The sequence below is a fragment of the Camelus dromedarius genome, chromosome 33 (assembly GCF_036321535.1).
Source record: "Camelus dromedarius isolate mCamDro1 chromosome 33, mCamDro1.pat, whole genome shotgun sequence".
Taxonomy (NCBI): Eukaryota; Metazoa; Chordata; class Mammalia; order Artiodactyla; family Camelidae; genus Camelus; species Camelus dromedarius.
This window is the reverse complement of record NC_087468.1, coordinates 5,332,025-5,359,704: the sequence shown is the minus strand read 5'-3', so window position 1 is coordinate 5,359,704 and position 27,680 is coordinate 5,332,025. Positions and strand designations below refer to the sequence as shown.

Here is a 27,680-nt window from a genome sequence, read left to right as displayed (position 1 = left end):
CCTTCCCATGTTTTTTTCGTGGTCAGGTCTCACCGTGGCTGAGCGAGAACAGCTGAGGCTGATGGCGGGGGAACGTTCAGACCCCAGTCTGCTTTGCCCTGGACCGCACTTCCCCCAAGAGATCACCCTGCTGCTGCGCAGGGCCGGGGGCTGTCCCTACCAAATTCTTTTCTTAATGCTCAGTCATTCAGCTATTTTCAGTAAACTGCATATACCAGGACGTCCTACCTCTAAATACTTCGGTATGCATCTCTGTAAGCTACATAAAACACCACCTTCCCACGTGGTCAAGGTGTTACCACAGCTGACAAACCACTACCTAGCTCAGAGCCTGAGTGTTCAAACTGACATTCTCCCGTGATTTCTTGGACCTCGTCACTGTTTTAGACGACCCTGGGTTTTAAGACAGAGGTGGCCAACTTTCTTGGATGAACCTGAAACGGTGAAATGTGACAAATATGTTCTTGCTTCAACCTGGAAGTCTTCCTCAGAGGCTCCACACCCTGCGTCTTTGTCATGTCATCTGTGCCGTGTCCGGTAGTCTCCAGGCTGCTGTCCGTTCCTGAGTTTGCACTAGGTTACGTGCTGTTCGCCTGTCTTGTCAGTCACCTGCCCGCCTGGGCTCCGGGCGCCGGGCAGGGCGGGGGTCGGCCCCCTCCCCATGTGCGCGGGCTTCCCCGGGGGCCTCGCCTGCCCCGGCGCCGTGTGCTCTGGTCCGAGTCACCCGCTCCCCGTCTTCAGGGGTTTCTCGGTATTTCTCATCTGCTTTTCTCTCCTGACCTAGCAGCTCCTTTAGTGCCGTGCTTTGGGGCATTTCGGGGGAAGAGAAGGAGAATGTGTGTGTTCGGCCTGCCACGTTTGGCCGTTTCTCCCTCCTTTCTCATCTCCAGCTCCTGAAGAGTGAGATCAGGCGGCTGGAGAGGAACCAGGAGCGCGAGAAGTCGGCGGTGAGCCTGGAGTACCTGAAGAACGTCCTGCTGCGCTTCCTGCTCCTGCAGCCCGGCAGCGAGAGGGCGCGGCTGCTGCCCGTGGTGGGCACCATGCTGCAGCTCAGCCCCGAGGAGAAGGCCCAGCTGGCCGCCGCGGCCCGAGGTGGGTGCGGGAGGGCCCCAGGCGGCCGTGCCTCGGGGCCGTCCCTCTCAGACTGTGCTCACCTGCGTGAGTTCTGTCGTACTTGTAACTGGGACCAGGTGGGAAAGCTGGGTTTTTAACATTTTAGGGCAACTGCAGTGCTTTTATAACAGTTTGACACACAGCAGAACACAGGGCGGTGTCCAGTTTGATCCTCCAGTTCTTTGGAAATTGGATTTGTAATCCTGGCGTTGAACTCTGTCCAAGAATGTGGTTTCCTCTCGTCTCCTAGTTTCCTAATGCGTGTCTGCTTGTTCTCACCCGAAGCTCCGTGAGGAGTCCAGCCGTACCCCGCACGCAGGCCCCTCCGGCGTGTGCAGCTTTAAAGATGCTCTGCATTTGGAGCTCAGGTTTTCATGTGAGATGGGTTTAGTGCTGTGATTTCATAAGCGCCTTTGAAATGACTCACATTCAGCTGCTGTAGTTTCTGGTCTCAGATGGCTGCTTAAGGGTCGATCGTGGTCTCCTTGTTTCAGTTCTTACACACTTAGTGTTACCATTTCCCAGCACACAGAATGCTGGAGGGCCCCTTGAGGCTGTCACCCACCTTTGACAACTCAGCTCTCGCTCAGTCGTCCTTTGGCCGGGGCAGAGCAGAGCCCCACACGGGGTAGATTCCCCAGTGAGTCTGGACTCCTCTGCCCCTGCTCCTGTTCAGCGTCCTGCGCTGTCGCAAAGCTCTCTTTATGCCTGCCTGATAGGACTCACGGTGCCTTTGGTCGATGTCCCTTAAGCTTTGTCTTGTTTTTGTTATTTCCAGCTATTCCATGTTCCTTCTGTAGCATGTCATTCATTAGTTGAAGAAGCTGGTCGTTGCTCCTGTGGAAGTTCTGATCTGGACTTGACACTTCGGGGCAGCTTTTAACACTGTCCCAGTGTTGCCTGTAAATCAGCAGTTAGTCTCTATTCAGATCCAGGTGCCGTTGGTGGGGAGGGACAAAAACGCCCTCCAGGATTTATTTGTGTCAATCATAAAAAAAAGATAAAAAGAGAAACTGGAACACTCAGTACAAAATGATACAACCACCTTGGGGACTTTTGGCATTTTTTGAAGTCAAACATATCTTCAGAAAAATCACTTACATGTAGAATCTGAAAAAAAGACACAAGTGAACTTAAAAAACAGAAACAGACTCATAGACAGAAAACAAACTTAGGGTTACAGGGGCGGGTGAGCAGTGGGGAGGGATAAATTGGGAGTTTGAGGTTTGCAGATACTAATATCTATAAAATAGATAAACAACAGTATAAACTGTACAGCACAGGGAACTATAGTCATATCTTATAATGACCTATAATGAAAAAGAATATGGAAAGAAATATATGTATGTACACATGACTGAAATATTGTGCTGTGCACCAAAAATTGATACAATGTTGTAAACCAACTATACTTCAACTGAAAAGAATAAAATGAAATACTTTAAAAAATAGCTTATCTTCACTGACCACAACAGTCCCATGCTGAGGTTTTTATTCCAAGAGAAATGAAAACTCAAAACCTATTTATACATAATAGTTTTCACTTCCTGATCCCCTCCCCCACACACCAGCTTTACGTTGATTACTAAAAACAAGAAACAACTGGGACCCCCTTCGCTGGTAAATGCATGAACTGGTCCAGCCGCACGGTGGGTTCGTTGCAGCGAGCAGTGCACAGCAGCGTGGGTGACTGGGTGCCCTGGGGTCCTGTTCGTGTGACTTGTGGAAAAGGCAAAACGGAGGACAGATCAGTGGTTGGGGGGGCGGGGGGTGGAAACACTCCTCCCTGGCCGGGGGGTTGGGGTAGGAGGCTGCGCCTTGAAAGGACTGACTTTACCATAAATAGCTTCTTCCTGAAGGAACCTAGTTTCCAGATGGTTAAAAATCAGTTGTTGTTTCCAGTCTCTTTGGTTTAATTTTGAAGTTTACCATAAATCTATTGATTTTAAATTTTAAGTTAAGTTATATGAAGACCTCTGATTTAAAGGAGTGTAAGAAGGTCCCCTGTTGTCGGAAATACTTAGCTGTGTGGGGACTTGACTTGGGGTTGTCTAACGGGGAAAGACATTAAGTGCTGACAGTCTGAGGACAGAGGGCTGTGAAGGGTGGAAGGAGAGAGACTAATCCTGTCTTTTGCCCCCAGGTGAGGAGGAAAACGCCTCCCGCGCCTCCGGCTGGGCCTCCTACCTGCACAGCTGGTCTGGACTTCGGTAACTGACGAGGAGGCATCGCTTATTAACCAAATAGAACCCATTTGGCAAAAGGTCACGTGTGCTGCTCTTCTGTTGTCCCAGAGCATATGCGCGTGACTCACATCTGCACAGACTTGTACATACGCGAAGGTGGTAAAGGGGGCGGCCGCGGCCTGTCACCCTATGCCCACTGTGGCCACGGACCCTGAGGAGCCCCGGACAACTTGCCCCCGGAGCTTCAGGCCCACCCGTCGGGCAGTGCTGTGAATTCTAAAGTGAAGCCCAATTTTGATCCTGTACCAACTGGAATTTAGGCTGTTAACACAATGTTATGAGAGCATTTATGGCAAGGTCGGGCTTGCAGATAGATTGTTATTCGTGATCAATTGTTAAAGAAAATCTGTGAATCAGAACGTGAAGGAAAGCGCTTTCTTGACAGACTTGACACATTTATGAAGGGACTGCAAGGTGCACACGTTGCAATGAATTGCGAGACAGTTAAAATGCAGTTCTTCTGGTGATTACTGTAAGGCGAGCTGTTCTTTCGTTCTCTAAAGCGTGTCATCTCGGAAGCTGTTCTTGGTCAGGAGCCCCGGCAGTGCCGGGCATGTGTGGACGGGGCCACCGCGGGTGCCGGTGGTTCCCGGGGGGCAGGTGTCCCCAGGCTCTTGGCCTTCAGCGACTTCTGAGCCAGGGGTCTGCTCTGAGAATTCTCCTGGCTCCACAGACGGCAGCGCCCCGGGCCGCGGCTGGGCCCTCAGCATCGTGTCTGCGTGTGGACGTGGTGCCACCGTGTTGCAGCAGGTAAGTCGCTCTGAGGCTCCACGCCGGCCCCTCAGCCTCTGGGGAGATGCTTTCACAGTTCTTGGGAACAGCTCCAGGTGGTGGTGTTACTTACCTTTGATGCCTCTGAATATTTTATTGACCAGATCAAAAATGTGTTCCTAAATGGTAAATGTGAGAATTCTATTTTTAATATTTATTTGTTAAAAATCACCTCACAGTATGCTCTATGACGTTCTCTCAAGCCTTCCAATTTCTACTCTGATTTTCAGTCTCAGCTGCTGAACTGACTTTGTACTTCGGTTACTCAGAACATTGATCTCCAGTTTAACTGAAATGTGCTGCTGACACGTTGAGTTTGCTCTTTAAAAAATATCTCATATACCTGTCTTTCTTCCTGTTTTAGAAGAACAGACCTAACTAGTGAATGTATTAATGAAAATGCATCTATTTCCAAGCTGAATTTAAAAGTTTAGTTTTTTCACTTTATACCAAACTGTGAACATGAGTATGCTTGTAGCGTACAATGTAACTGTTATCATATTTAAACACATTTCACTTTCTCTGTAAGTCTAGGCCGCTTTGAATCCTGTATCAACTTGTTTTGAAATATAGTCTCTACCTATGGATGCAATAATCGAAATGCCTTTTTGCATGATAAAAAAAATTATTACTTTAATTACAGAAGGGATATCCTTTCATGGCTTCAGCAATGAGAGGAAATGTAATGATTATTTTAATATTTCTATTAAATATGTTTACCTGTATATTCTTATACCTACTTGCTTTCTGTTAGACACTGTCCCCTTGGGGTTTTAAATTAGTTTATGATGTGGGATGCAGACCCCTTCGCTCCTGTCTGTATGCAGCCGGGGCCTGGGGCACCAGGTGCCTGGGAGAGCAGGGGGCCTACTAGGTCTGTGATTGCAGCCCACAGTGCCTGCCGCGGCTGACACCCCCGTCTGCCCGAAACCCGGGCCCCCGCTTTGTGTGGGCACCTCCCAGGTTGCGGTGGCCTCTGTGCCGGGGGCTCTCATGTGCGGCAAGCTCTGTTTGTGCTCCAGACAGTGTGAGATGAACAACTTTCCTTTAAACAAACTGTGGCAGAAGCGAACCACTTACTAGCAGAGCTAAGTCTCGCTAAAGACGCGCAGTGCCCGTGTGCTTAAACCCCACGTTAGTTGATGATGAAATTACGTCGTGTTGAGAATGTGAAAGTTCCCATAAAGATACAGCCCTGGTGTCCGGTGAGCAGCAGAACACCAGCCGGGTCACCCATGAGACTAAACCGGAATGTGGGCGTGGCATCGGCCCAAGACTGTTGTGTTTTGATTTGGTGTCTGAAAACCAGCAGCGGCTTCAAAATAAGCCTGGGGGACAGCCTGATACAACTTTGCAGGTGACTTTGGGCTGATTCCCATCCACAGGTGTTAAAAAGCACTTGGTTGTTTAGGTGTTGGTTATATATCGAAGGGAACTTTTTTTTAACCTGCATTCAAAATGTGATTACATGGGGAAAAGAATCAAGTCCTGACATTCAAGTTGCTACTTTAAAAAAAAAAAATAGATTCATGTGAGTAAAACACGGACAATGGCGAGGAAACCTGATTGCAGCTTCCACAATGCAGGTTACCCCCTGGTTCCCCTGGAGGAGGGGCTCCCTTCGAACCCAGAGTCTGCCTGGCATTTGGGATGGCAGAGTGCTGTCTCCTCCACCCCTCCTGTTCCCGGGGACGTCTGCCTTAACCCCGACCGCTCAGCGGGGCGGGGGGCCCAGCCGTGAGCAGCTGAACCAGAGGCAGAGCCCCGGCCCGGCCCGGCCCAGTCAGTCAGCATCTCCCTGCACCTCGACGTGCAGAGGTGGGAGCTCCAGACGCCCCGCCGGGAAGAGCCCACCAGCAGGGCAGAGGGGGCCGAGCTGCCCTGCAGAGAGCTCCTGGCCGGCAGATAATACACAGAGTGAGCTCTTGATAGTAAAGTTTCAATAGCAAAAAGAGGAAAAAAGATGTGAGCAAAAAGAAGCAGACTATTAATAAGGGACAAATTCTTATCTAGGGAGCTCAGAATTTAATAGTCTCTGAAAACAAAATAGAAAATTTCCAAGAAGCGCTACAAGAAACCTTTGCACAAGGAAAGACGAGGTCAGAGTAAAGGGCCCCGCAGAGGCCCTGCAGGGACAGCCTCGACTCAGCGAGAGACTCGGGGTCCTCTGACTTTCCGTGGGGCGAAAGTAGCACATATTCTGGAGACACTGTTCTTGGAATTCTGAATTGCGCTCTTCTCCTAGGTGGGCGGGCGTGTGCCACGTAAACCCCCTGTGATTCTGAGACGAGGGGTTGGGGGGAGGCACAGCCGTCAGAGGGCGAGCGACACGGTGCTGAGGATGCAGCAGCCTCACCATCAGCGGGTGAGGAGGACTGTTCCCCTTTCTGCCCTCAGGGCCTCTCAGGAAGCCACACAAGACAGTTACACTGACTATAAAATGGGCTGGGTGTCAGGTGACTCTGCCCCACGGCAGGCTGGTGCAGGTGTCCTGAGAACATGTGAGCTTAGGCTGAGCTGCGATGTGGGGGGGGGCGTTAGGGGAACTGAACGCAGTTTCCACTCGCGGTCAGTTGTTGGAGCAGAACCCTATGGGAAGCGGAGGAAGAGCTGTCTGAATGAAACAGGAATATCAATGTATATTTTTAGAACAAAAAGAGGGTCCTGAAAAGTTTCCAAAGGGAAAAGGCAAGTTGCAGACGCAGGATGGGATAGGGAAAGCACATCAGACCTCCCCATAGCACCACCGCACCCCGGCAGGCCCCGGCAGGCCCTGGGAGGCACCTTCAGAATCCTCCAACCTGGAATTCTCTAACAACCTTTTGATGATGGCCGTTCTGACAGGTGGGAGATGGTGTCTCATTGTGGTTTTGGTTTGCATTTCCCTGATACTGGTGGTGGTGAACAGCTTTTCATGTTCCTGGGGGCCATCAGCTTTTCCTCTTTTGGAAAAATGTCTCTTCAGTTCTTCTGCCCATATTTAAATGGGTTGTTTGTTTGCTTGCTTGCTTTTTAATTGAAGTACAGGTGGTTTTTTAAAAATTAATTTTTCAGGGTCTGTTGAGATGGTCATGAGGTTTCTGTCTTTTATTCTATTAACATGGTATATTATTACACTGATTGGTTTTTGATGTTAAGCTAACCTTGCATTCCTAGGAACAAGAGTTGTTATTTGAAGCTTAATGGTGAAGGCTAGAGTGTACATAATACTATTCTCACTACTTCAGTATGTCTGAAATTTTATGTAATAAAAAGTTACTAAAAATTAAAGAACAAAAGTTTGTTAGAGAATTAGCGAAATGTCCATAGGAGACTAGGAAAGCGGGGGGGAAAGTTAATGTTAACGTTAGGAAAGGTGGATGACAAGGGAGGTGGATGACAAGGGAGATGTGGTCATAGCGCACTCCTGGCCCACTGGGCAGCATATAAAGTCAAACACTGCCTGTGCAATATTAGGGTGTTCTGTTGGGAGAATGGGTATAGGTGGGGTGAGGAGGCATGTGAACCCTGAATTCTCACCTAATGTAAAATTAAATCAATTAAAAAGATCAAAAATGGATTTAACAAATCTATGCGTATATTATGTAGAAATATGAAAGTAAATACCAGAGGAAAAAGGTAAAAGAGTTCAAAGTAGTTGCCTCTGAAGGGCCTAGTGTCAGAAAAGTGGAGCAAGGGATTAACATTTTTCTATTAAAATCCTTTAAAATAAATAAATGATGCACTTACATAATAAACAGGAATCCCAAGGTACCAGGGAGACTGCCCTAACGCAGTCGTTATGGGCTGAATCATGTCCCCCCACCCAGACTGCTGTGCTGAAGCCCTAACCCCCAGTGGACTGTACTTGGAGTTGAGGCCCAAAGGAGGTAAAGTTCTATGAAGCCATGGGGGTGGGGCCCTAGCTCAACAGAGTTAGTGTCCATATGGGAAGAGGAGGAGACACCAGAGCTCCCTCTCTGCACTCAGGCCCCAAGGAAGGACCACGTGGGGACATAGAGGGGACTGCGGCTGTCAGCAGCGCGCAAGGAGGATCCCCACTGGGAACCAAGTTGGTCAGAACCTTGGCCTTGGATTTCCAGCCACCAGACCTGTGAGAAAGTAAGTGACGGCTGTTTATGGCCCTGGTCTTCGGTGTGTTGTCACAGCAGCCTGGGCTGATTTAATACACATGCCAGTACCGTCCACACGTGAACGTTGTGCACTTAGGGTCTGTAGTTCTTGTCCTGTTTTTGTCGTGTTTACTGAGTCTGCTGATCTTGGGTGACAAACACTGATACCTAGCAGCAGTGGGAAACGTCAACGTTTGGTGGGTTGTTAGGACTCATTTCTCACGATAGTCAATTCACGGATTTATGTGAGTATTTCTCCTTCTATTTCATTGTGTGAGACTGTAGTGGTTAGGGTTCTCCAGAGATGCAGAGCTAAGAGGGCCCAAGCTGGAGAATCCGAAAAGTCAGGGGTAAGTTCCGGTCCAGATGCAGGCGACCAAAGCCCCAGCTGGGGGACAGTCGGGTGGAGCCAGAGCCCACTCACCCTGCTGTTTACTCTGTTCCAACCAATGGGACGAGGCCCCCTGCCCCCGGGGGGCGCCCACTTTATTCAGCCCGCCAGTCCTGGGGTTCATGCCACCCAGAAGCTCCCTCACAGACGCGCCCAGAATAATGTGTAAGCAGGTACACGGGCCCTGCGTCTCAGTCAGGTTGGCATAAAATTCACCACCGCAGGCACAACATGTGAAAGTATTCTCGTGAACTTAACAGCTTTCGTCAACAAACCCAATTAGTTTCTAACCCTATATTCATAGGCCAGTCGGGGTAAACACAAGCAAGACGCTGAACGTTGCCACAGCTTGATTTTCTCCTTCCCAGCCTGCCTCACTGACCGTACCAAGTGTGGTTAGTCCATAGCATTCCACGTGGCAAATAAATCCTTAGTTAGCCCACTTAATCCATGTTTTCCTGACTCGTGTTAACTTCACTGGTGTCTGTTCCGTGTAACCACATTAATAAAAATACAGTTTAGGAAAATGATAAACCACTACCTTTGACTACAGTTCAAGGTAGTAAATTCTATAAGCAAACCAGTGTTCTATGCAAAAGTTTCATGACCTCAGCAGCTGACTTCACTCGCCTGATATGGCAGGTGTAGGTGGTGGACAGGAGCTCAGGGACTGGAGACGAAGTGCCAGCCTCCCAGCGTCTCCGCTTCCTAACAAGCCACGTGACTGGGCAGGGTACCCTTGCTGTGCCTCCGCGTCCACATCTACCCAGTGGTGTAGGGACGCCGTAAGCTGGCCAGCCCATCACCTATTCCACATCCTTCTCTCTTGCTCCTCCTCATCTGGAGGTTGAAAATCAGATACTTTGCCAATCTTCCTTATAGTTAAGAACGGCCAAATAACTCACATTGGGCCATCTGGCCAATGAGGAACATAAGGAAGTGTGCTTGAAAGCACCTGAAAAAGCTTATGCTTTTTAAGAAAATGAAACAAGAACTTCCTGGCACCACTTTTCTTCCTTCTTCCTGCCTTGAAAGCTGATGTGTTGCCTGGGGCTGTGGCAACCATCTTGTGACCATGCGGCAACAGTTACGGTAAGAATGGTAGCTATGAAAACAGGATTTGTGTTAATTCTTTCTAATGAACTATCCCTGATCGATCTCAGATTTCTTATTACATGAAAGCAATGGATTCTTATTTGTATACTTACTGTTACATTGCAACTAACTCATTCCTAATTTTCAAGTAAAAATAATAACCTCATAAGATTAAATGAAATGATGCAGGTAAGACTCAGCACAGGATCTGGGACAGGACACATACAATAAGCATTAGATGTTTTGATTTTCCACCTCAAATATGTAATTACAAACTAGTTTCTGCACACTCTTGTCGCTGTCACTACCAGGAAGACTAACGTTCATGTTATCCAGTGAGATAATTGTGGCTATAAATGTCCGAGGGACGTACTGAATTCTAAATGGAAAGTTATTTTTAAAACTAATATCAATGACATTTGGATCATTCCTGTTACTGCTTTCCTAATTAGCAAAAGCAGTTTAAAATGTGGTTTATCCAGAATATTGCAATTTCTGCTAGTTGGGTTTCTTGTATTTTTTTTGGTAACTTACAAGAAAACAGGTGTTTGGTTTTTGGTTTGTTTTGCGATCAGCCTTGCTGAGTGTTATGCTCACTGCTTCTTAGCTGGTGGTTGCTGGCTGGATGCAGTGTGCACTGTCCTTGTGGGGTCTCTCGAGAACTGGCCATCCCTCTCCTTTTCTTACCCCAGTGGGTGACCAGAAGGCCACAGTCCTGTGAGAAGCCCCATGTTTCAGCTTCAGGCTTTACTGTCATTACCTTCCCTGAGGAGACAGCGCTGTTCCTGAAACCTGGCCTGCCTGACTTCGCGCTGTCGATATTATTCCGTGGTGTGTTTTTCCAGTTGCTTTGTCTAAGCGTAGGTGGAAAGCTCCCTCACTGCACAGCTGTGCTGGGGACGTCAGCCCAGTGGAGTAAAGATCCAAGACAGTTAGAAGAAGCCACAGACTGTCTTTTGGTGAAAGGGGTTCTTTTAACCGCTTATAAAATTAAAACAATTTAGCGGGCTGAGGGTAGCACTCAGTGGTAGAGACTGTGCTTAGCGTGTGTGAGGCCTAGGCATAATTAGGAATTCCCTACATTTTGTGGAATCAAATGATCTTATTGTAAAAGCTGAAACTCATTTTAAGCACTGGATGTTGTCCAGTGTTTAATTTGTATGATTCATTCTGAGTTTCTGTCTGAGATCACTCTGGCCTTGTGCGTTTCTCCTGGGACCCATAAAATACGCAGCTAACTTAAATTTCATGACTGCACTTTCTGCTTCCTTTCCTGGAAAAGGAGAAATCGTTCAGATCAGCTTTCAAACTGCCTTAGAGACCATGACTTTGAAACATTCTAAAAGGAACTCCTTTTTTTTTTCTAGAACTGCTCTGTCTAATACAGTAGCCACTATTCACATGTGGTTATTGAAAGACGGAAGTGTGGTGATTCCAAGCTGAGAAACACTGTAAATAAAAGACACACCAGATTTCAAAGATAGATGAACAAAATAATGTAACATATCTCATTAAAAATTTTTATAGTCTTCCAGTGACTGTGAAGCGGGGGGCGGAGGGGAGGACTCTGACCGGGCCGAGGACATCACTGTCCCGGGAGCCCGTGATCTCACTGTCCTCACAGCCCTCTGACCTTCCCCCACAGCCCCACTGTAGAATGGTTTCTCCAAAACAAGTTTTATAGTGATTATATGCTGAAATTTTAAAATTGTGAACATTTGGTTTAAATAAAATATATTCTTAAAATCAATTTTACCCACTTCCATTTCCTTTTTATGATACTGCTACAGGAAAATTTTTAAATTACTTGTTGGGCTCACATTTGTGGCTTGTATTACATTTCTGTTACCCAGTGTTCTTCCAAAGAGCCATTCCATTAGGTCCTAAAATTCACTCCAAATGCCTCCAGGAGAAGGTGCCAAGTAAGCAAGAGAGGCACGTCAAAGGAATGGCACAGCCTTAAGTATTTATATTAGACAAGATGGAAGGCTCACCATTAAGGAGTCAGGTGTCCCTACTGTGAAATTTGAAAAGACCAGCAGAATCAGTAGAAAACAAATAAGAGCACAGAGTAATGAAGCACAAAACAAAGAGAAAAATAACTTGATTCTTTGAGAAAACTAATAAAATAGACAAAACTCTGGCAAGATTGACTAAAAGAAATAGATGATAAAATTAATAATTTCATCAATAAACAGGGGACATATAAGAGATAAAGCAGAATTTTAAAAGATGAGAAGAATATAAACAACCATGCGCTAGTAATTTTGAAACTTTGGAGATGAAATAAACCAATTTCTTTAAAATTTAAAATTTAAGTATACTCTGTACGCTGTGTATCTATGATGATTGTGTAGAATTTAAAAGCTTGAATAATCCTATTACTACTGAAGAAATTGAAATGGTGTTTAAATCTTCCCAGCAAGAAAACGCAAAGTCCAAGTGGATTTGCAGGCATATTCTACCAAACTTTCAAGTATCAACTCTCCCAATTTTATACAGATTTATTCAGACAACAGAGAAAAAAAGGAACTATCCTCCAAGCTAATCTCTAAGGCCAGCGTAAACCCTGGTACCTCAGAGGGATATAATGAGAAAGGAACATTGCAAGCCGTGTCATGGTGAGTAGAGCTGCAAAAATACTAAACAAAAATTGATTCACAAGTCGAATCCAACTGTGTACAAAAAAGAATATATCATCACACTCACGTCCCCATCACTGGCGGGACCAGCCCCCCGCAGCCGTGCTCCGGCAGGATGCTGTAAGGCACCATCGGATGCAGGGAAGTCAGGCTGGGTTCTTCAGGATGCACTGACCCCAGGTGGGTGATACCCCCGAGAGCTGGTTCGTGTGCAGCGCACAGGAGTGAAGTTGGAGGAATGTTTGTAAAAGCTGGGCCTCCTTGCCTCTCCCCGTCTGGCGCAATGCCCCCGGGTCTGGCTCTCTTTCTTACCGACAGGCAGTGGGGAATTATCAAGAGGGAGGAGGCGGGAGCCTTAGAACCTTCCTGCAGGCACTGGCCGTGGTGTCAGCGTGTGAGCTGGAGGCAAGCCAGGAGTCCACCTAGGGGGCGCGGAGGTGGGGGCGTGGACGCGGAACCTCGGCAGCAGCACAGGAGAAAGTAAAACAGGCTGGAATAGGAAGGTTGCTTCTAGGTGGACGGAGAGCCAGAGACAGGAGACCCACAGCCTAACACCTGCTGTAGCGCAGAGCACGCGCACGCACACAGCCACAGCACCGCTCTTCTGACAACACGAACAAAGGCGAGGACTTTAACCAAAACTATGAAAATCTTCTCTATGGTGGGGTATGGTGGGTGGGGAGGGAGGGGATGAGAGTGGGTGAGTGTCAAGGGAAAAACATGGGAAAGAAATGAAAAGAAAATTTAAGCTGAACGATAAGAGTGGAAAGGAAGCGAGAAGGGCCTTGCGCTAATTGTCAACAAGTCAGAATGAGTAGAACTCTTTCCACCGGTGGTTAAAACCAGTTAGGACTCTGTTTTTTCCTGTGTGCTTTCTTGCTTGCAAATCTGAGCTTTCATTCCCCTTCCTCGTTGATTCCATGTGTGTTCCCCAGACAGCAGCCCCAGGGCCCCCAGGGAGCCCCACCCAGACCCACGGGGTCAGATCTGCAGGCGTGCGGCCCAGCTCGCAGGGTTTCAACACACACTTGGCGGGCCAGGTGCACACTCCGGTTTGAGAACCACTGGTCCCTGAGACTTAGCAATGAGGACCCATCAGAGACCAGAGAGCCAAGGTCAGGCTGGAGACTTGCACACACACACAGTTAGCGCTGAAGATGCAGAAGAGAGTTATCTAACTAAGCCACTAACTAATCCAATGTTTCTTGGGCATACAGCCTCCAAAACATTTCCAATAATGTGCCTTGTGTGTGCAAGTGTGTACACACGCACATAGAAAAAACAAAGTTACAAAACACCAAATTTCACTTTTAAAAGCTGGGTAATGAGAGTCAGAAGGAAAATGAAGGAAGCAGTCTTGGAGACATCTGTGTTTTCATCCTGAGAGGCTCCAAGGAAAGATGAGAAATACAGCTGAACGTTCCAGACCAATAGACAGTACTCTTCCAAGTCCTTGTGACCGACGTTGTCAACCCCGGAAGCGGGCTCATCCAGACAGCACGTCCACAGACGGGGTAACTAACCCCGGTGGAATGCACTGCTGCTCTGCACCCACCAATTAGCAACTGAGATGGGGCCAATTTTGAACCAAATATCCTGAAATGACAGCAAGACAAATAGATCATAAACTCCAGCCTGCTGAAAGCAAGCTACTGTGAGAAGAGAGCTGCTTTATAAAACATAAGCATAACAACAATTAAACAGGGCAATTGTACAAACACTTATCATTTACTGCACCTTTAAAACGGGGATTATTTGGAATATATCTGCAAAAAACTGAACTCTGTGCAAAAAAGAAGTGAGAAGTGAAAGTTATTGGGAGATGAGAGATCAAGACAAGTCTAAATATTTTGATTTTATTTCTTTAAAAACTCATACATATTCTTTTCTGGAAAACAGAAATGCAGAAAAAGAGCACACAGGTTGCTCTCCAAACAAATCAGAACTATTGTTGATATTTAAGCAGTTGTAAATCATACACTGTATAAAAATGTTAACTTATCCCATACAGTTCAGCAGATCGCATAAATCTCTTAGATTACTACTGTCTTGTAATTTGAATTTTTAAAGTTACACGACTCCATTTAAGGAAATATATTTCATGTGCGTGTTCTCCCTCATTGCTAATCCCTGGCTCCTCTACAGATTCAATTTCTGTTTCTAGTTTCTTGCATATCTTATATTTCTGCATATACAAGCTGTGTGTGTGAGAGAGAAGGGATGTATGTGTGTGTGTGTGTGTGTGTGGTGTCTGTGTGCGCTCTTCCCTCAAATGGCAACTTACTAAAGGAACATTTCCCCTTGCTTTATTTCCTTACTTAAAATAGATTGTGGAGATCATTCTTTATTACCACATATCATCTGCCTTATTATTTTTTTTAACTGTGGTAAAATATGTATAACATAAAACTGACCATCTTAAGCATTTTAAAGTGTGCAGTTCAGTAGCTTTGAGGATATTCACGTTGTACAACCAGCGTCCAGCGCTTTTTCATCTTGCAAAACTGAAACTCGACCCGTTAATCGAGACTCCTCCCTTCCCTCCCTCCTTCCCCCGGCCCCCGCTATTCTACTTCCTATTTCTTTGAATTTAACTGCTCTGGGACTTCATATAAGTGGAATCAGACAATATTTGTCCTTTTGTGCCTTGCTGATTTTACTCAACTTACTGTCCTCAAGGTTCACCCCTGCTGTATCATGTGTCAGAATTTCCTTCCTTAAGACTGAGTAATATTCCATTGTATGGATGGACCACATTTTGCTTATCCATTTGTCCTTTGGACACCTGGGTTGTTTCCACCTCTGGCTGTTGTGTATAGTGCTGGTAATGAACATGGGGGTACAGATATCTCTTCAAGACCCTGCTTTCAATTCTTTTGGACATATACCCAGGAGTGGACTTGCTGGGTCACATGGGCGTTCTATTTCTAGTTTTTTGAGGATCTTCCATATTGTTTTCCACAGTGGCTGCACCATTTTATTTTTTGATTTAAAAAAAATTTTTTGGATGGGGGCGGTAATTAGGTTTATTTATTTATTTTTAATGAAGGCACTGGGTTACCCAGGACCTTGTGCATGCTAGGCATGCACTCTACCACTCAGCTATACCATCCCCTGCACCATTTTTACATTCCCATCAACAGTGCAGGAGGGTTCCAACTTCCCCAATGACACAACATTCCTGTCAACACTTGATAGCAGTGGTATTGAACCCAGGTTAGCCTGCAGTCACTCAAGAATCCGATACTGAGAGACAAGTGTTGGGTAAAAGAAGCTGGCAATCCTGGGGAGAAGGTAGACTCATGTCCCAAAGAACCAGCTCCTCATTGTTGATCGGGGCAAGAGTTTTTAAAGAGGAGTTTAAGGGGTGCACAGATGGGATGGGGGTACATGCAGAATAGCACAGTCAGTTCTGACAGTCATCCTGAAATTGGCCATGTGGTGGTCTGATCAGCATCATATTGATTGTTTTAAGTACAGTTAATCTTCAGTGTAAGACAAAATTGTGTAAGACAGAGCAGTTAATGTCATGGCTACATTCTGTCATCATGCACTTAACTTCTTCCACCTGGTGGGGGTTCCAGTAGCTACAAGACAGCTCAAAGGACATGGCTTAGAATGTTATCTACAGCCCTTGTGGAGGAACTAAAGGTCCTTGACTTGGTTTAATGACTAAACCATTATTTTGTCCTATTTGACTGCTTTTCTTCTGCTTTTTTTCCTTTCATTTCTCTGATTATTCTTTGGCTTAAGTTTTTGTAGGGACAGGAGACAGGCAGAAGATGTGGGGTGGGGGGCGTCTGTCCTAGGAAGGCCCCTAGGGTCCTGCTTGTTACACGAAGCATCCCGTTGGGCATGAGACAGTGAGTCACTGAGGTTTTAATTTGCATGTCCCTAATGACTTATAACATTATGCATCTCTTCATATGCTTGTTGGCTAGTCTTATTTTATTAACAGCGGTGTAGCATTATAGGTAGAAACCATGACAGCTAATTACTGTCCTGGATAAACAAACTTTCTCAGTTGCTCTTAAAAACAACTACATTGCCCCCCGACCCCACCCCGTGTTCTCCCGGTTCCTTGTAAAGCCCCCTGCACTCGGGACTTCAAAACACATGCCGAAGCGCACAGACCCACAGGAAGGCGCCTGCACCCCTGAGCCGCCCCGCGGTCCCAGGCTGTGGCCGGTCTTGCTCCGCTGGGCGCACTCCCGCCCCTCCTCGCCCCCGTCCCCTTGAGGGGCAGCGTCGCCTCTGGGCTCACGGGGTTCCCGGAACGGCCACCAGAGAACCGCGCCTAAACATTGCGGCTCCAAGAGGCCACTCACAGCGCGGAACCGGGTCTCAGCAGAGGTGTCTTTCACATCCGGACAGACACTGCCGTCCGCCCCCGCTACGACACGGTGACGCGGCCCTGGGGACCCGGGCCTGCCTCCAGGAGGGCGGGGCCTCGGCTCGGGGGCGGGGCCTCAGCCCGTGGGGCGGAGCGTGGTCGCGTCCAGCGCCGGTACAGGCGGTTCCAGGGCGGCTCGGTGGGCGTGGCCTTGTGGGCGTGGCCACTCGGGCCCGCCCCCGGCCCGCACCTCCCCTTCCTGCCGGGCCGCGCAGCCAAGAGGAGCGGCGGGAGCGGCGCGAGGGGTCCGTGCAGGTTCCCGGGGACGCGGTGCGGGATCACTGAGCCTCCGGACATGCTTGGCGTGGCGGCAGGAATGACCAACAGGTAAGGCCGCGCCGACGTGGAAGCCGCCGCCGGAGCCCAAGCGGGAGCCACGTCGGCGACGCTGCCGGCCCCTCCCTACGGCGGCGGGCAGACGGGCCTGCAGAGCCGGCGGGCCGAGTGGACCGCGTCCCGGCCCGGCGCTCCGCCCGCTGGGCGCTCCCAGCCCGGCTCCGGGTAGCGAGAGGCGTGTGTGGGGGCGAGCACCGCTCACGGCTAGAGATTTACCGAATTAGAAACGAAACTGGGACTTTGAAGTACATTTACTCATTCATTAAACGTGAAATAAATTGTGATTTCAACATACAGAACGCATGCTTTATAAAAACAGTATTTTTCTAAACAAAAAAATAGTCCGACAAGTGCCGTTCCTTGATGTTTTGCAAATCTCTTAAGTGTGTTTTCCTCTGCTTTGTCTTCAGTCCATTGCGGTATGTTTTGATGGAACTCTGAGAAAATCTGCTGGTACACAGACATGCGGTTAGAAAGGGGAGGTGTGTACTTTAATAGCTTTTCCATGTAATTGTGGATATTTTCAGTTATTGCTCCAAAACTAGACAGGCCTTCGCTTCTTAAAGATTAGTTTGGACGTGAAACCCGAAGCCCTGTTAACACCAGAGCTCACTGCCTTGCAGTGTAAAGGGGCCTGTTCCCAGTTGTAACAACCTGTGTTTGTCGTTTGGAAAATGTTGATAAACTGAGTTAGGCAGCTCTTCCGAAGGTGGACACATCTCTTTATACAGTATCACTAAATAACATTTCTTCATATCACCACCGATCTACTTAGAAGCTCTTTTAAGTTTGAGAAGCTGTCAAGCTCAAGGTGGTGGATACAAGCTTTCCAGCATTCTAATTTTCAGTTGAAATCCTGATTTTTATTATTGGTAGGAAACCATTGTCAATTGTTTTCCTCAAAGTGACAGACTCGCTTTGTTTAATTTCATGAAATGTCTGCCAAATACAAGTCTAAAAACGGAGTTTGTTATTCTTTCCGGTAAAAATGGTCGACCATGAAAAAGCATCTAGTCAGCCGGCTCTCAGCCTGGAGTGCTGTCCCGGCGGACTGTGGCTCGCAGCCCCCAGGGCTGTCCCTGCGGACTGTGGCTGTGGAATGCCGCCCACGTGCTCTGTTCATCTCAAGGAAAGGACCAGTGGGTCAGGGGTTGAGATTGAATAGCATTCATCACTTGTCTGCTTCATGAAGATTTTTTTGTTTTAAAAAAAATTATTGAAAATTAAGTCAGTACAAAATTTAAAATATATGTAAGATATAAAGAATACTGATACAGTGGATACACAGCGTGAGTACAGAGTGTAACCTTTTCCTTTTAAGACCCTCCATCAGCTGTTTTCCTGGTGCTGTGTGCTTCCCATCCTGAATTTTCCCTTAGCAACCCCTGCCCTTTTTTTGGTATTAAGTACATTCTTGATGTCATGCAGCCATCGTCACCATCCGTCCATCTCCAGAACTCTTTTCATTTTGTGAAACTGAAGCTCCGTATCCATTAAACAACTCCCCATCCCCCCCCACCTCCAGCCCCGGGAACCCCTGCTGTCATTATCTGTCTCTGGTTTTGACTATATTCTATGAGGGTTGCCGCACTTGAGTGGAATCATGCAGTTATCTGTCCTTCTGTGATGGGCTTATTCCACTGAGCTAATGTCCCCAAGCTTCATTCATCCATACTGTAGCCGGTGTCGGGATTTCCTTTCTTTTTTGTGTGGTGGGGGGGGTTGCTTCCTTAGGTAGTAAGGGGGTTCCTGAGCACCTGGAACATCCTCCCGCCTACTTTATCCTCCAGTATTTCCTTCTGGTCTTCCTAGAAACCTTCCTTTCTTTTTGAGGCTTAATAACATTCCATTGTATGTGTATACCATTCATTTGTCTATTCATTCATCCTTCGGTGGACATTTGGGTTGTTTCCACCTTTTGGCTATTGTAAATATTGCTGCTGTGAACACAGCTGGACATTTTTTAAATTGAAGTTTTTATTGAGAGAACCATAGACTCACATGCAGTTGTAATAATATAGATAAATAACATGGAAAGATCCAGTGTGTGCTTTACCCAGTTTCCTCCCTTGGTAGCATTTTGCAGAATTGTATTGCACGATCCCAGCTGCGATGCTGACGGCGGTACAACCATCGACCTTATTCGGTTCCCCATGGCTTTACCCGCAGTCCTTTGTGTGTAGTTGTGTGATTTTATCACAGTGTAGGCGCCTGCCTCCTCCACCACAGTCCAGCTAGAGGACAGTTAGTCCTGTCACCGCAAGGGTCCCTCCAGTTGCCATTTCCTCCGTGTTTTCCTCCGCCTGATCCTTAAAGCACTCATTTGTCTGGCATTCTAAAATTTTATCATTTCAGAAATGTGGAATCATATGTACTTAACCATTTGCGATTGCCTTGGGATCAGTTCAGCTGAATTCTCTGGAGGTTCATCCAGGCTATTATGTGTATTGTGATCTTTCCTTTTTTCTTGCTGAGTCGTACTCCATGCGTGGGTGTAGGACAGTTAACCGTTCACCTGGGGAAGGACATCTGGGCTGTTTCTGGTTTCCAGTGTTAATAATAAGGCTATGTGAACGCTATGGACAGGTGTTTGTGTAACCACAAGCATCCCTGTCTCTGGAATAAGTGTCTGGGAGAGCAGTTGCCAGGTGGTGTGGTGATTCGTGTTTTGCTTTCTGAGGGACTGGTGGACATTCCCAGAGTGGCTGGGAAACACCCGCTGTCACCAGGGACACTTAGAAGAGAAAGCGGCCTTCTTTCATGCAGGTCCGTGGAGGCGAGGAGCTGGTCACGTTCTCGTCGTCGCACCCTGGTCAGCGCTCCCGGGCGGGGAGTTGTGCCCACAGCTGTCTTTGCGACAGCAGGGACCCTGCACCCCAGGCAGAGGGCCCAGCGACTGCTGGGAGCCTCCTGGAGGCATTTTGAAAGCAGCTGTGATGTTTAGTACGGAACAAGCTTCGGAAATGCAGACTTCTGGAATATGCAGAAAGGAGTCTATACCACGAGTTCTTGAGAAGCGTGTGCTGAACGCCTGTTGTTGCATGTGCTTTCTAGGTTTGGGGAGTTCCAGTGGGACTTGAAGAACCACTGTGGAAAAGCAACTTTTGCCAGTAAGGATTGTTCCAGGCAGGATGCCAGGGTGTTAGGAAGGGGCGATGTCGTGCAGTGAGGGGCTTCGCAGGTCTTCTGTGCTCTGTGCCTGCTCATATGGTGAGGACGCTGGGCTCTTGGTTTAGGGAGACTGATGAACACTTGGTGGTACAGACGCCTTTGGCTCTGGTTGTCGGGGGTCCTGGGGGCTGAGAGGACCGTCAGGGCTGTGCCGTCTCGATGATTATGGCCCCCTCCCTTTGTGGCAACTCTTTCTCCTGCTGAATGTGGGGACACTGAGCGACCATCCCTTTCCTCCGGGGGCCTTCCTGCCCATTCCCCTGGTCAGAGGAGCTGCAGCGGCCACGGCTGGTGGAGATCAGGGAGCGAAGATGGAGCCTCACCCCAGGAGCCTCTGCCTAAGGTCACCTGCTGTTTGCTGCTCAGATGGTCGTTGAGATACACATCCTTGTAGGTCGTGCTCTCAGCTAGGGCTGCACTTAAACAGAAGGAGAAGCATCTCAAACGATTTTACATTTCTCAAACTTATGCTTTAAGCTGTGGTTTCCCACCCGCAGGTTGTCATCTGCATTACATGCTGGCCTGTTGCCACGTTGTCCTCCAAAAACTTCCATTTTAAGGTACTTGAGACACCAGAGCTGCAGTCTCTTCCACCTGGTTCTGCACCCCCTCTGGCAGCCGTGGTCCCCCGCCACCTGTGACGTCACTTCATCTCTTGTTTCATCTCGTCAGATGCCTCCACGCTGGAGCTCCCAGGAGGGGATGGGTCCTTTTCCTGCCTCTTTTTTCACGACGGAGCCTCTTGATGAGTCTACAGTGACGTTTGACTTGGAGCTTGGGAAGCTGCAGATACTCCGGGCTCTGAGTTGTGCGCCCTGAGGGAGGTGGGAAGGGTGTGTGCCCCGTCCTACCACTCAGCCTAGTGACCCCTGCCTGATGGGGAGCCTGTCAGCAGGGCCGGTCTCTTCACTCGGCTCTCCCTGTGTCGTGTGGCGGAGATTTTCCTGTGAACCCTTCACTACAGCTCCACTATCACACCTGAAAAAGGTTACTCGTAATTCCTTGGTGTCATCAACCATCCCGTTAGTGGTCAGTTTTTGTTTTATCTCAAATGTTCGTTTTATTTTATCTCAAATGTTTATTTTATTTTAGTTTTTCTGAATTGGGATCTGAATGAGGTTCATACATTTTGATAGCTTGCTAAGCACTTTAGTTTCTTTGGACATTTAGGTGCCCCTTCCATCCTTTCCCACCCTCTTCTTACTCTTGTGATTTTTTTGTTGAAGAAATGGTTTGTTTGTCTAGCACGATTTCCTAGTCTAGACTTGGCAGATTGCACCCTCTAGGATTAGCTTAACATCTTCTTTGCTCCTGTAATGTGTGTAAGTTGGTAGTTGGAGGTGAATAAGCGGCTCTCAAACTTCTTGGTCTCAGAACCACTCTGCACCCTTCAAAGTTATTGAAGACCTTGAAGAGTGTATTGCTGTTGGCTGTGTTTGAAACTTAATACGCCTTTTGTATGTCAACATTAAGTATTTTGTAATTATTTTCCAAAAAAACAAATTAGTGAGAAGGGTGGCTTTAGAAATACTTGTTTTGGCAAATCTCCGCACTGTCTTACTGGAAGACGGCTGCTTTCCTTCTCTTGTGCTGTTTCATGGTCGGAGCTTCTGAAGACTTCACTGTGCGCCCCCGAGAGAAGGACAGTGCAGAAGCAGACACCGGCTCCAAGCTGGTGTGAACACAGCCTGGACCTCCAGGTCTCCGGGAAGCCAGGTCAGACTGAGGTTCGACGCCGACACCACTGTGACCGTGTGAGACACGGTGCTGGTCCTTTCCCCAGAGGCGGTGGTGGCGGTCTGTCTCTTTTTGTCACATCAGCAGCTGTTGCTGATCAGGGCCCTCGATCGGGGCTGGCTCCTTCCCCTTGAAGGACCTCACGGTGAATATTTCCTCCTCTGCTCAGCTGTGCTGCTGTAGCGTGAAAGCAGCTAGGGACAGCATGCAAGGGAGCCCCGCTGTGTCCCAGTGACGTTTAATGGTAGACACTGAGATTTGCATTTCATGTAATTTTCATGTCACAAAATATCACTCTTTACGTTTTTTCCCCACATTTAATATGTAAGAACCTGGGAATAAGAATCCTATCCCTCCCACTAACTACAGCGGAAAATGCTGGACGTTGTGCATAAAGCAAGCGTAAGAAGACCCTGAGACGCTGGCCGGGGACGGGGGACAGTGCGGCCTGACAGACAGCAGGCCTTCTTTTCACCTGACGTGTCCCAGACTTGGAGCTAAAGAGTCCGGCTGGCTGGAAACACCAGTGGGTGCAGACCAAAAAAAAGGTCCGACAGAAGACTGCTGTCTCTGGCCAGAGGTCCAGGAAAGACACCATCTAGCAAGACAAAAAACGTTTACACAAGAAATGCTTGACTTCAATCAAACACCCAGAAGAAACTGTGTCCCTTCCCCCTCTTGTGACAGCAAAATCCAGTCGGGTCCAGATGTTGTACTCCCCAGCTGGTGATCACTGCCCCTCCACTGCCACAGGGTCAATGGGGAAGTGTGGGGACGGGAACCCACATCCTGGCCCAGCAGTAATGAGGATGCCCCCACCTTGGGTGTCATGGAGGACAGATGGGGACCCTGGACCCTTCCTCCATCTGGCAGGGACAGGGGAGCCCCCCGGCAGAGAGACAACAGAGGAAGGCAGTTAACACCGAGTTCAAATGAGATCCAGTCTCATAGCATAACATGAAGATGTGCACGTTTCATTAGCGTCATTTGTCATATCAAGAACCAGGAAGATCCTGAAGGGAAGAGACAGCTATTAGATACCAACACCAAGAAGACGGAACCGCCAGAGTGATCTGACGGAGATTTTAAAGCAGGTGTGATGAGAATGCTTCAGTGAGCCGTTGTGAAGATGCTTGAAACAAATGAAATAAGAGGTAAGATGTAAAAAGATCCAGAAGGAAACAACTGAAAAACGCAGTAACCAAATGAGAAGCTCGGTGGATGGGTTCAACAGGAGGGGACAGAGGGCAGAAGCACTGAACTGGAGGATAAAGTGACAGAAATTACCCAAGGGGGAGGGTATAGCTCAAGTGGCAGAGTGCGTACTTAGCATGCACGAGGTCCCAGGTTCAATCCCCAGTGCCTCCTCTAAAAACAAACAAACCTACTTACCTCCCCCCACCAAAAAAAAAACAAAAAAAAACCCCAAACTAAAAAACAATAATAAATATATATATATAAAAGGAATTACACAGTGAACAGCAAAGAAAATAGCCTGGGGGAAAGGAGCAAAGCCTCAGGGACCTGAGGGACCACGCCCACGACATAACGTTTGTGTCGTCGGACTCCTGGAAGGAGAGGCGGAAGAGCAAGGCGGGAAAAGTGCTGGAGGATGGAATGGCTGAAGATTTTCCCAAATTTGCAAGAAACAAATCTACGGATTTATGAAGCTGAACAAACCAAAAACAGGTAAACCCCAAAGAAATTCAGGCCAAGACACATCATAATTAAACTTTTGAAAACTAAAGACATTAAAAAAAAAAAAAACCTTGAAAGCACCAGAGGAAGGTGACACCTTAAGTTTATGGGAAGGAATTGGAAAGACAGCAGATTTTTCGTCAGAAACAATGGAGTCCAGGAGGAAGCGACACAGTGGTTTTCGGGTGTTGGACCCTCACATCTCCAAAAGGGGGGCCTGAAAGGTCTTTTTTAAGGACCCTTTAGATCCCAGACTTCTCTCAGCTTCTGTCAGAAACACAGGCTGGCTTCTCCAGATGCAGAGCATCTAGTTGAGAACTAGTGTTTGGAATTTGAAATTTTGGATGGAGAGAAGTGAGAAGTTAAAATGCCATCAGTGCTTCTGGAGCAGAGGTCATGACTGATCTTCTCAGGGCTCGTGTCTGAGATTGTCCAGAGCTGGGCATGTCTGGCATGGCGTCCCCTGAGGACAGACTGGGCTGTCAGTGATGGCACGGGTCCTTGATGGCGACTATCTTGAACACCTGGTCTGTTTGTGCACTGCTTTGGGATTCATAAGCCGTTCTGTCTTGTCCCCCAGCCCCTACCTTTCCAGCCCCATTTGTGATTCATCTTCCTTCCCGCGCTGCCCCGGAGAGGTGTGTTCTGTGCTTTTAGGACTGTTTCTGTGCTTTGTGAGGCCTTCCCAGTCTTCCGAGATTCGTTTCAGGAGGGATCTTTTTTCGGTGCTTCCTGGCAACCTGCCCCAGCTTGCTCACCTAGAAAGGTGACGCACGCTCCTCTCTCCCAGCCCCTGGTGCCCCGTGACTCCTGCCGTGTAAACCCTGCTGCATCATTTGTGAGGGCATGTCCCCATAGCTCCGCTGTAGACCTGGTCCCTTCAGGGAGATGACTGTTCTCCGTTCAGCCTGTGTTCCAGGATCTGGCAGCGACGCCTGCCGCCTGTTAGATGTCAGTAAGCGGATGAAAGACTTAGCGTGATTGCCAACAGCCTCACTTTCACGTTAGGGATTGAAGATTTGAAATTAGAAGGTGTGCTCAGGGTGTGACGCCGACGCTGGAAGGAGCTGGAGCTTGAACTCTGGTGACTTGACTCTGGGGATGATGGTTTTCCGGCTGGAGGCGCTGGCCTGCGGGAGCCGGTGCACCCCCACCACGTTGCCAGGATGGAAGGAACCATGCGTGTTCTCTGAGTTCTGCTGATGGGATTGGTTGGAGAGGGATGAGAGCAGGCGTGGAGGTCAGAGGCGTCACATCCGCTAAACTGCCCAGGCTCGGACCCCGGCTGCTTGCTCATCCACCATGATCACCTGACTCGCCTCTGCTGCGTGTGCAAAGGCAAGGTGCTGGTGTCCTGTCTTGTGTGTCTGCCATGGGGTCAGACCTGTTTCTCCGTGTAAAGCATCAGAACAGCGCCCAGCACATCACGCACTGTTGGCTGGTGTCATTCATGTGTGTTACTGAAAATGGAGAAACGCAGGTTTCCTTCATACGTGTGAAGATGTGACCTCTTAGCTCACAGGCCTGGGCCGTGTTTTTCAGACTTTCAACCTGGATCATTAACTCATTAGGGGACTGCAACATGGTGCTGTTCTAACGTTGCTGTTGAAGACATTTTGCATCTTAGCTGCCATACTTCTGAAAAGAGGCACTTCCTTCTGGTGACTCTTGGTAACCTGGTGGAACCACGTGACAGATGACACGTCTTTGCACGTGGCTCTGCCCGTTCCCCACTCCGTGTGTGCTGACCACACCCCGTGTCTCCTGCTGGACGTGAGCTCTGTGCCCAGGGAAGTGTGTGGTCTGTGGCGTCCGTGGTGCTGGGCTCCGTGTGCTTCCGTCCTACAAGGGCTCAACTCAGCTGGGGCTGAGCCCACGCTGTCTGAGCAGGGCTGCTCCTGAGCTCAGCCCAGCCCAGGTGGCCTCCGGGTGGCCTGCCGTGGGAACCGGCAGCACTTCCCAGTCACCACGGAGCACAGTGTGGGGAGAGGCGCGACTGGGTGGCCTCCAGGATGTGGTTCTCGCATCCCTGGGATGTGGTTTTGAGAACATCTCCAGCCCAGGTCACCTGGCCAGCCGCAGGCTCCGGACGCCTGGACTCCCCTCAGGTCAACGTCCTCTCAGCCCCGGGCTCTCGGGGTAGGTGCAGAGACAGAGAAAAGGACGTGTGCTAACAAGCGTGTCATTAAAGAAGGACCAGTGACGTTTGACTTATGCCTTCATTCCTGCTCAGATTTATGTCCTCGAAACTAAAGCCTTTGAATATAGGTTGAATTTGCCTGATTCCCCGGACTGGAGTTGACTGCCTCTGTCTGTTATTCTAGTGGGAAATTTTAGAACAAAACAAATATTCATTCACAGCTTTCAGATTTTCTCATTCAGAGAGTGTGTGGGAAGGTCACTGCCCACATGAGAATTCACCGAGTCTCGTGGGTCCTCATGTGCTGTCAGAATGTGCTTCCTTTGGAGCACAATGTAGCTTTTGTCACAGCGAAGCGTGTTGGGGGACTTTGTGTAGCCTTCCTTAGAATCTTGAGATGGAGTGATACATCCACCAAAAAATGAACAGCCCTTGTTCTAGGAGTGTGGGCAGTGATGCTTTTGTAAAAAGCCATTAACCCTTCGTAAACGTGGCTGAAGACTAGTTTTATGTTTTCAAAAATGAGTTTAAGAAAGTAAGAGCTTCAGCCCCGATTAGAATCTGGAAAGTTCTGTCAGCACTTAGCCCATTTTGAGTGATTGAATATATTTATGTGATTGAGGATAACGATGAAAAAATATGTTAAAACATTTTTAAAGCTACACATATAGGACATTAGGTTGTCTGTTTTATGAGACCAGAATTACAGTGATACTGCTTTGAAGCGGGTGCAAGGCTAATGTCTGAGATAATTTAATGGTGGTTCTGGACTTAATGTCCTGTTTTTTTTTTAATGCTGGCTCACTCACAGCAGGGAGTGAGAGCTCTTGTATTCTGGGCATTGGCCAGACCTGCACCGAGCACAGGACATCTGTAGATGTCTGTTTAAGGTGGTTTAGCCTTTTGTTTATTTATTTATCAAAAAACTTTTTTTAAACATTTTCTTTTTTTTAAGCTTTTTTTTTTTTTTTGATGAGGGAGGCAATCAGTTTTATTTATTCATTCATTCATTCATTCAGTGGGCGTGCTGGGGATTGAACCCAGGACCTCGTGCAGGCTAGGCATGCACTCTACCCCTGCGCTGTACCCTCCCCCGAGGCAGTTTAGCCGTGTCACAGGGTGCGTGCAGGTCACAGTTGTGCGCGGGCTCCGTGACTGTCGCCGTCTTGCTTTAGACCTGGGTTTCCCAGCTGGTCAGTGCTTTCCTCTCTGGAGTGTAACTGGTGATGACAGGGCGCCGGTGAAATGCGGAAAGTGAGACTTCGAGCTAATACAGAGCCCTCTTTGAATTTGACAAAAGGCAAAAAAGTTGCAGCAATTCCTCAAAATTTCAGAGGTCTGTTTTTTCCCACAGAGGTCATTTTGGGACCGTGAGACCAGACTTAAAAAGAAGCCTTTTCCCAGCTGGAGCCCTTTTGATTTTTAAAGTGAGAAACACCCACGTCTCTTTCTGCTGATGCTCAGCTGCTTTCTGTGAAGGAGGAGGTGGCAGCGGTTCCAGACGGTGGAGGCGGGGGCAGTGGGCGAGGGGAGGGCTGGGGCGCGGGAACTTCGTGGAAATGGAGTTTCTGTTGCTCCGTCGGGATCCTGCGTCCCAGGAGGAAGCGTTGCTGGAGATTAGCTGAAGCGTTGCTGGAGATTAGCTAAACACGTGGGGTCAAAGTCGAAATTCCAGGTTGGATTTTTTGAATGCATTTTGATAAAGATCTTAAGTCCTGAGAATGCAACGTTGTCCAGCAGAGGCTCTGACACTTTTGGGGGCCATGTGTGTGTCCCATACCCACGTGAACACGCACAGCACACCATGGGCCCTCGCGAGGTGCATGTCAGGTGAG

The 27,680-nt window shown here is 48.2% G+C and overlaps 2 protein-coding genes across 3 annotated transcripts in view; both read left to right on the top strand.

The window, feature by feature from the left end:
- GCC2 (GRIP and coiled-coil domain containing 2) overlaps nucleotides 1-4,863 on the top strand; it is a 37,577-nt gene extending 32,714 nt beyond the window's left edge. For both annotated transcript variants that reach the window (XM_031441009.2, XM_031441010.2), the window contains 2 exons: nucleotides 891-1,092; nucleotides 3,257-4,863. In XM_031441009.2, coding sequence (XP_031296869.2) covers nucleotides 891-1,092; nucleotides 3,257-3,327 — 273 coding nt within the window. In that variant the 3' untranslated portion in view covers nucleotides 3,328-4,863. The remainder of the gene's footprint in view (nucleotides 1-890; nucleotides 1,093-3,256) is intronic.
- Nucleotides 4,864-16,959: 12,096 nt separating this feature from the next.
- The window catches only part of LIMS1 (LIM zinc finger domain containing 1), a 73,597-nt gene continuing 62,876 nt past the window's right edge, over nucleotides 16,960-27,680 (top strand). The window contains exon 1 of the mRNA XM_064481766.1: nucleotides 16,960-17,090. Coding sequence (XP_064337836.1) covers nucleotides 17,059-17,090 — 32 coding nt within the window. The 5' untranslated portion in view covers nucleotides 16,960-17,058. The remainder of the gene's footprint in view (nucleotides 17,091-27,680) is intronic.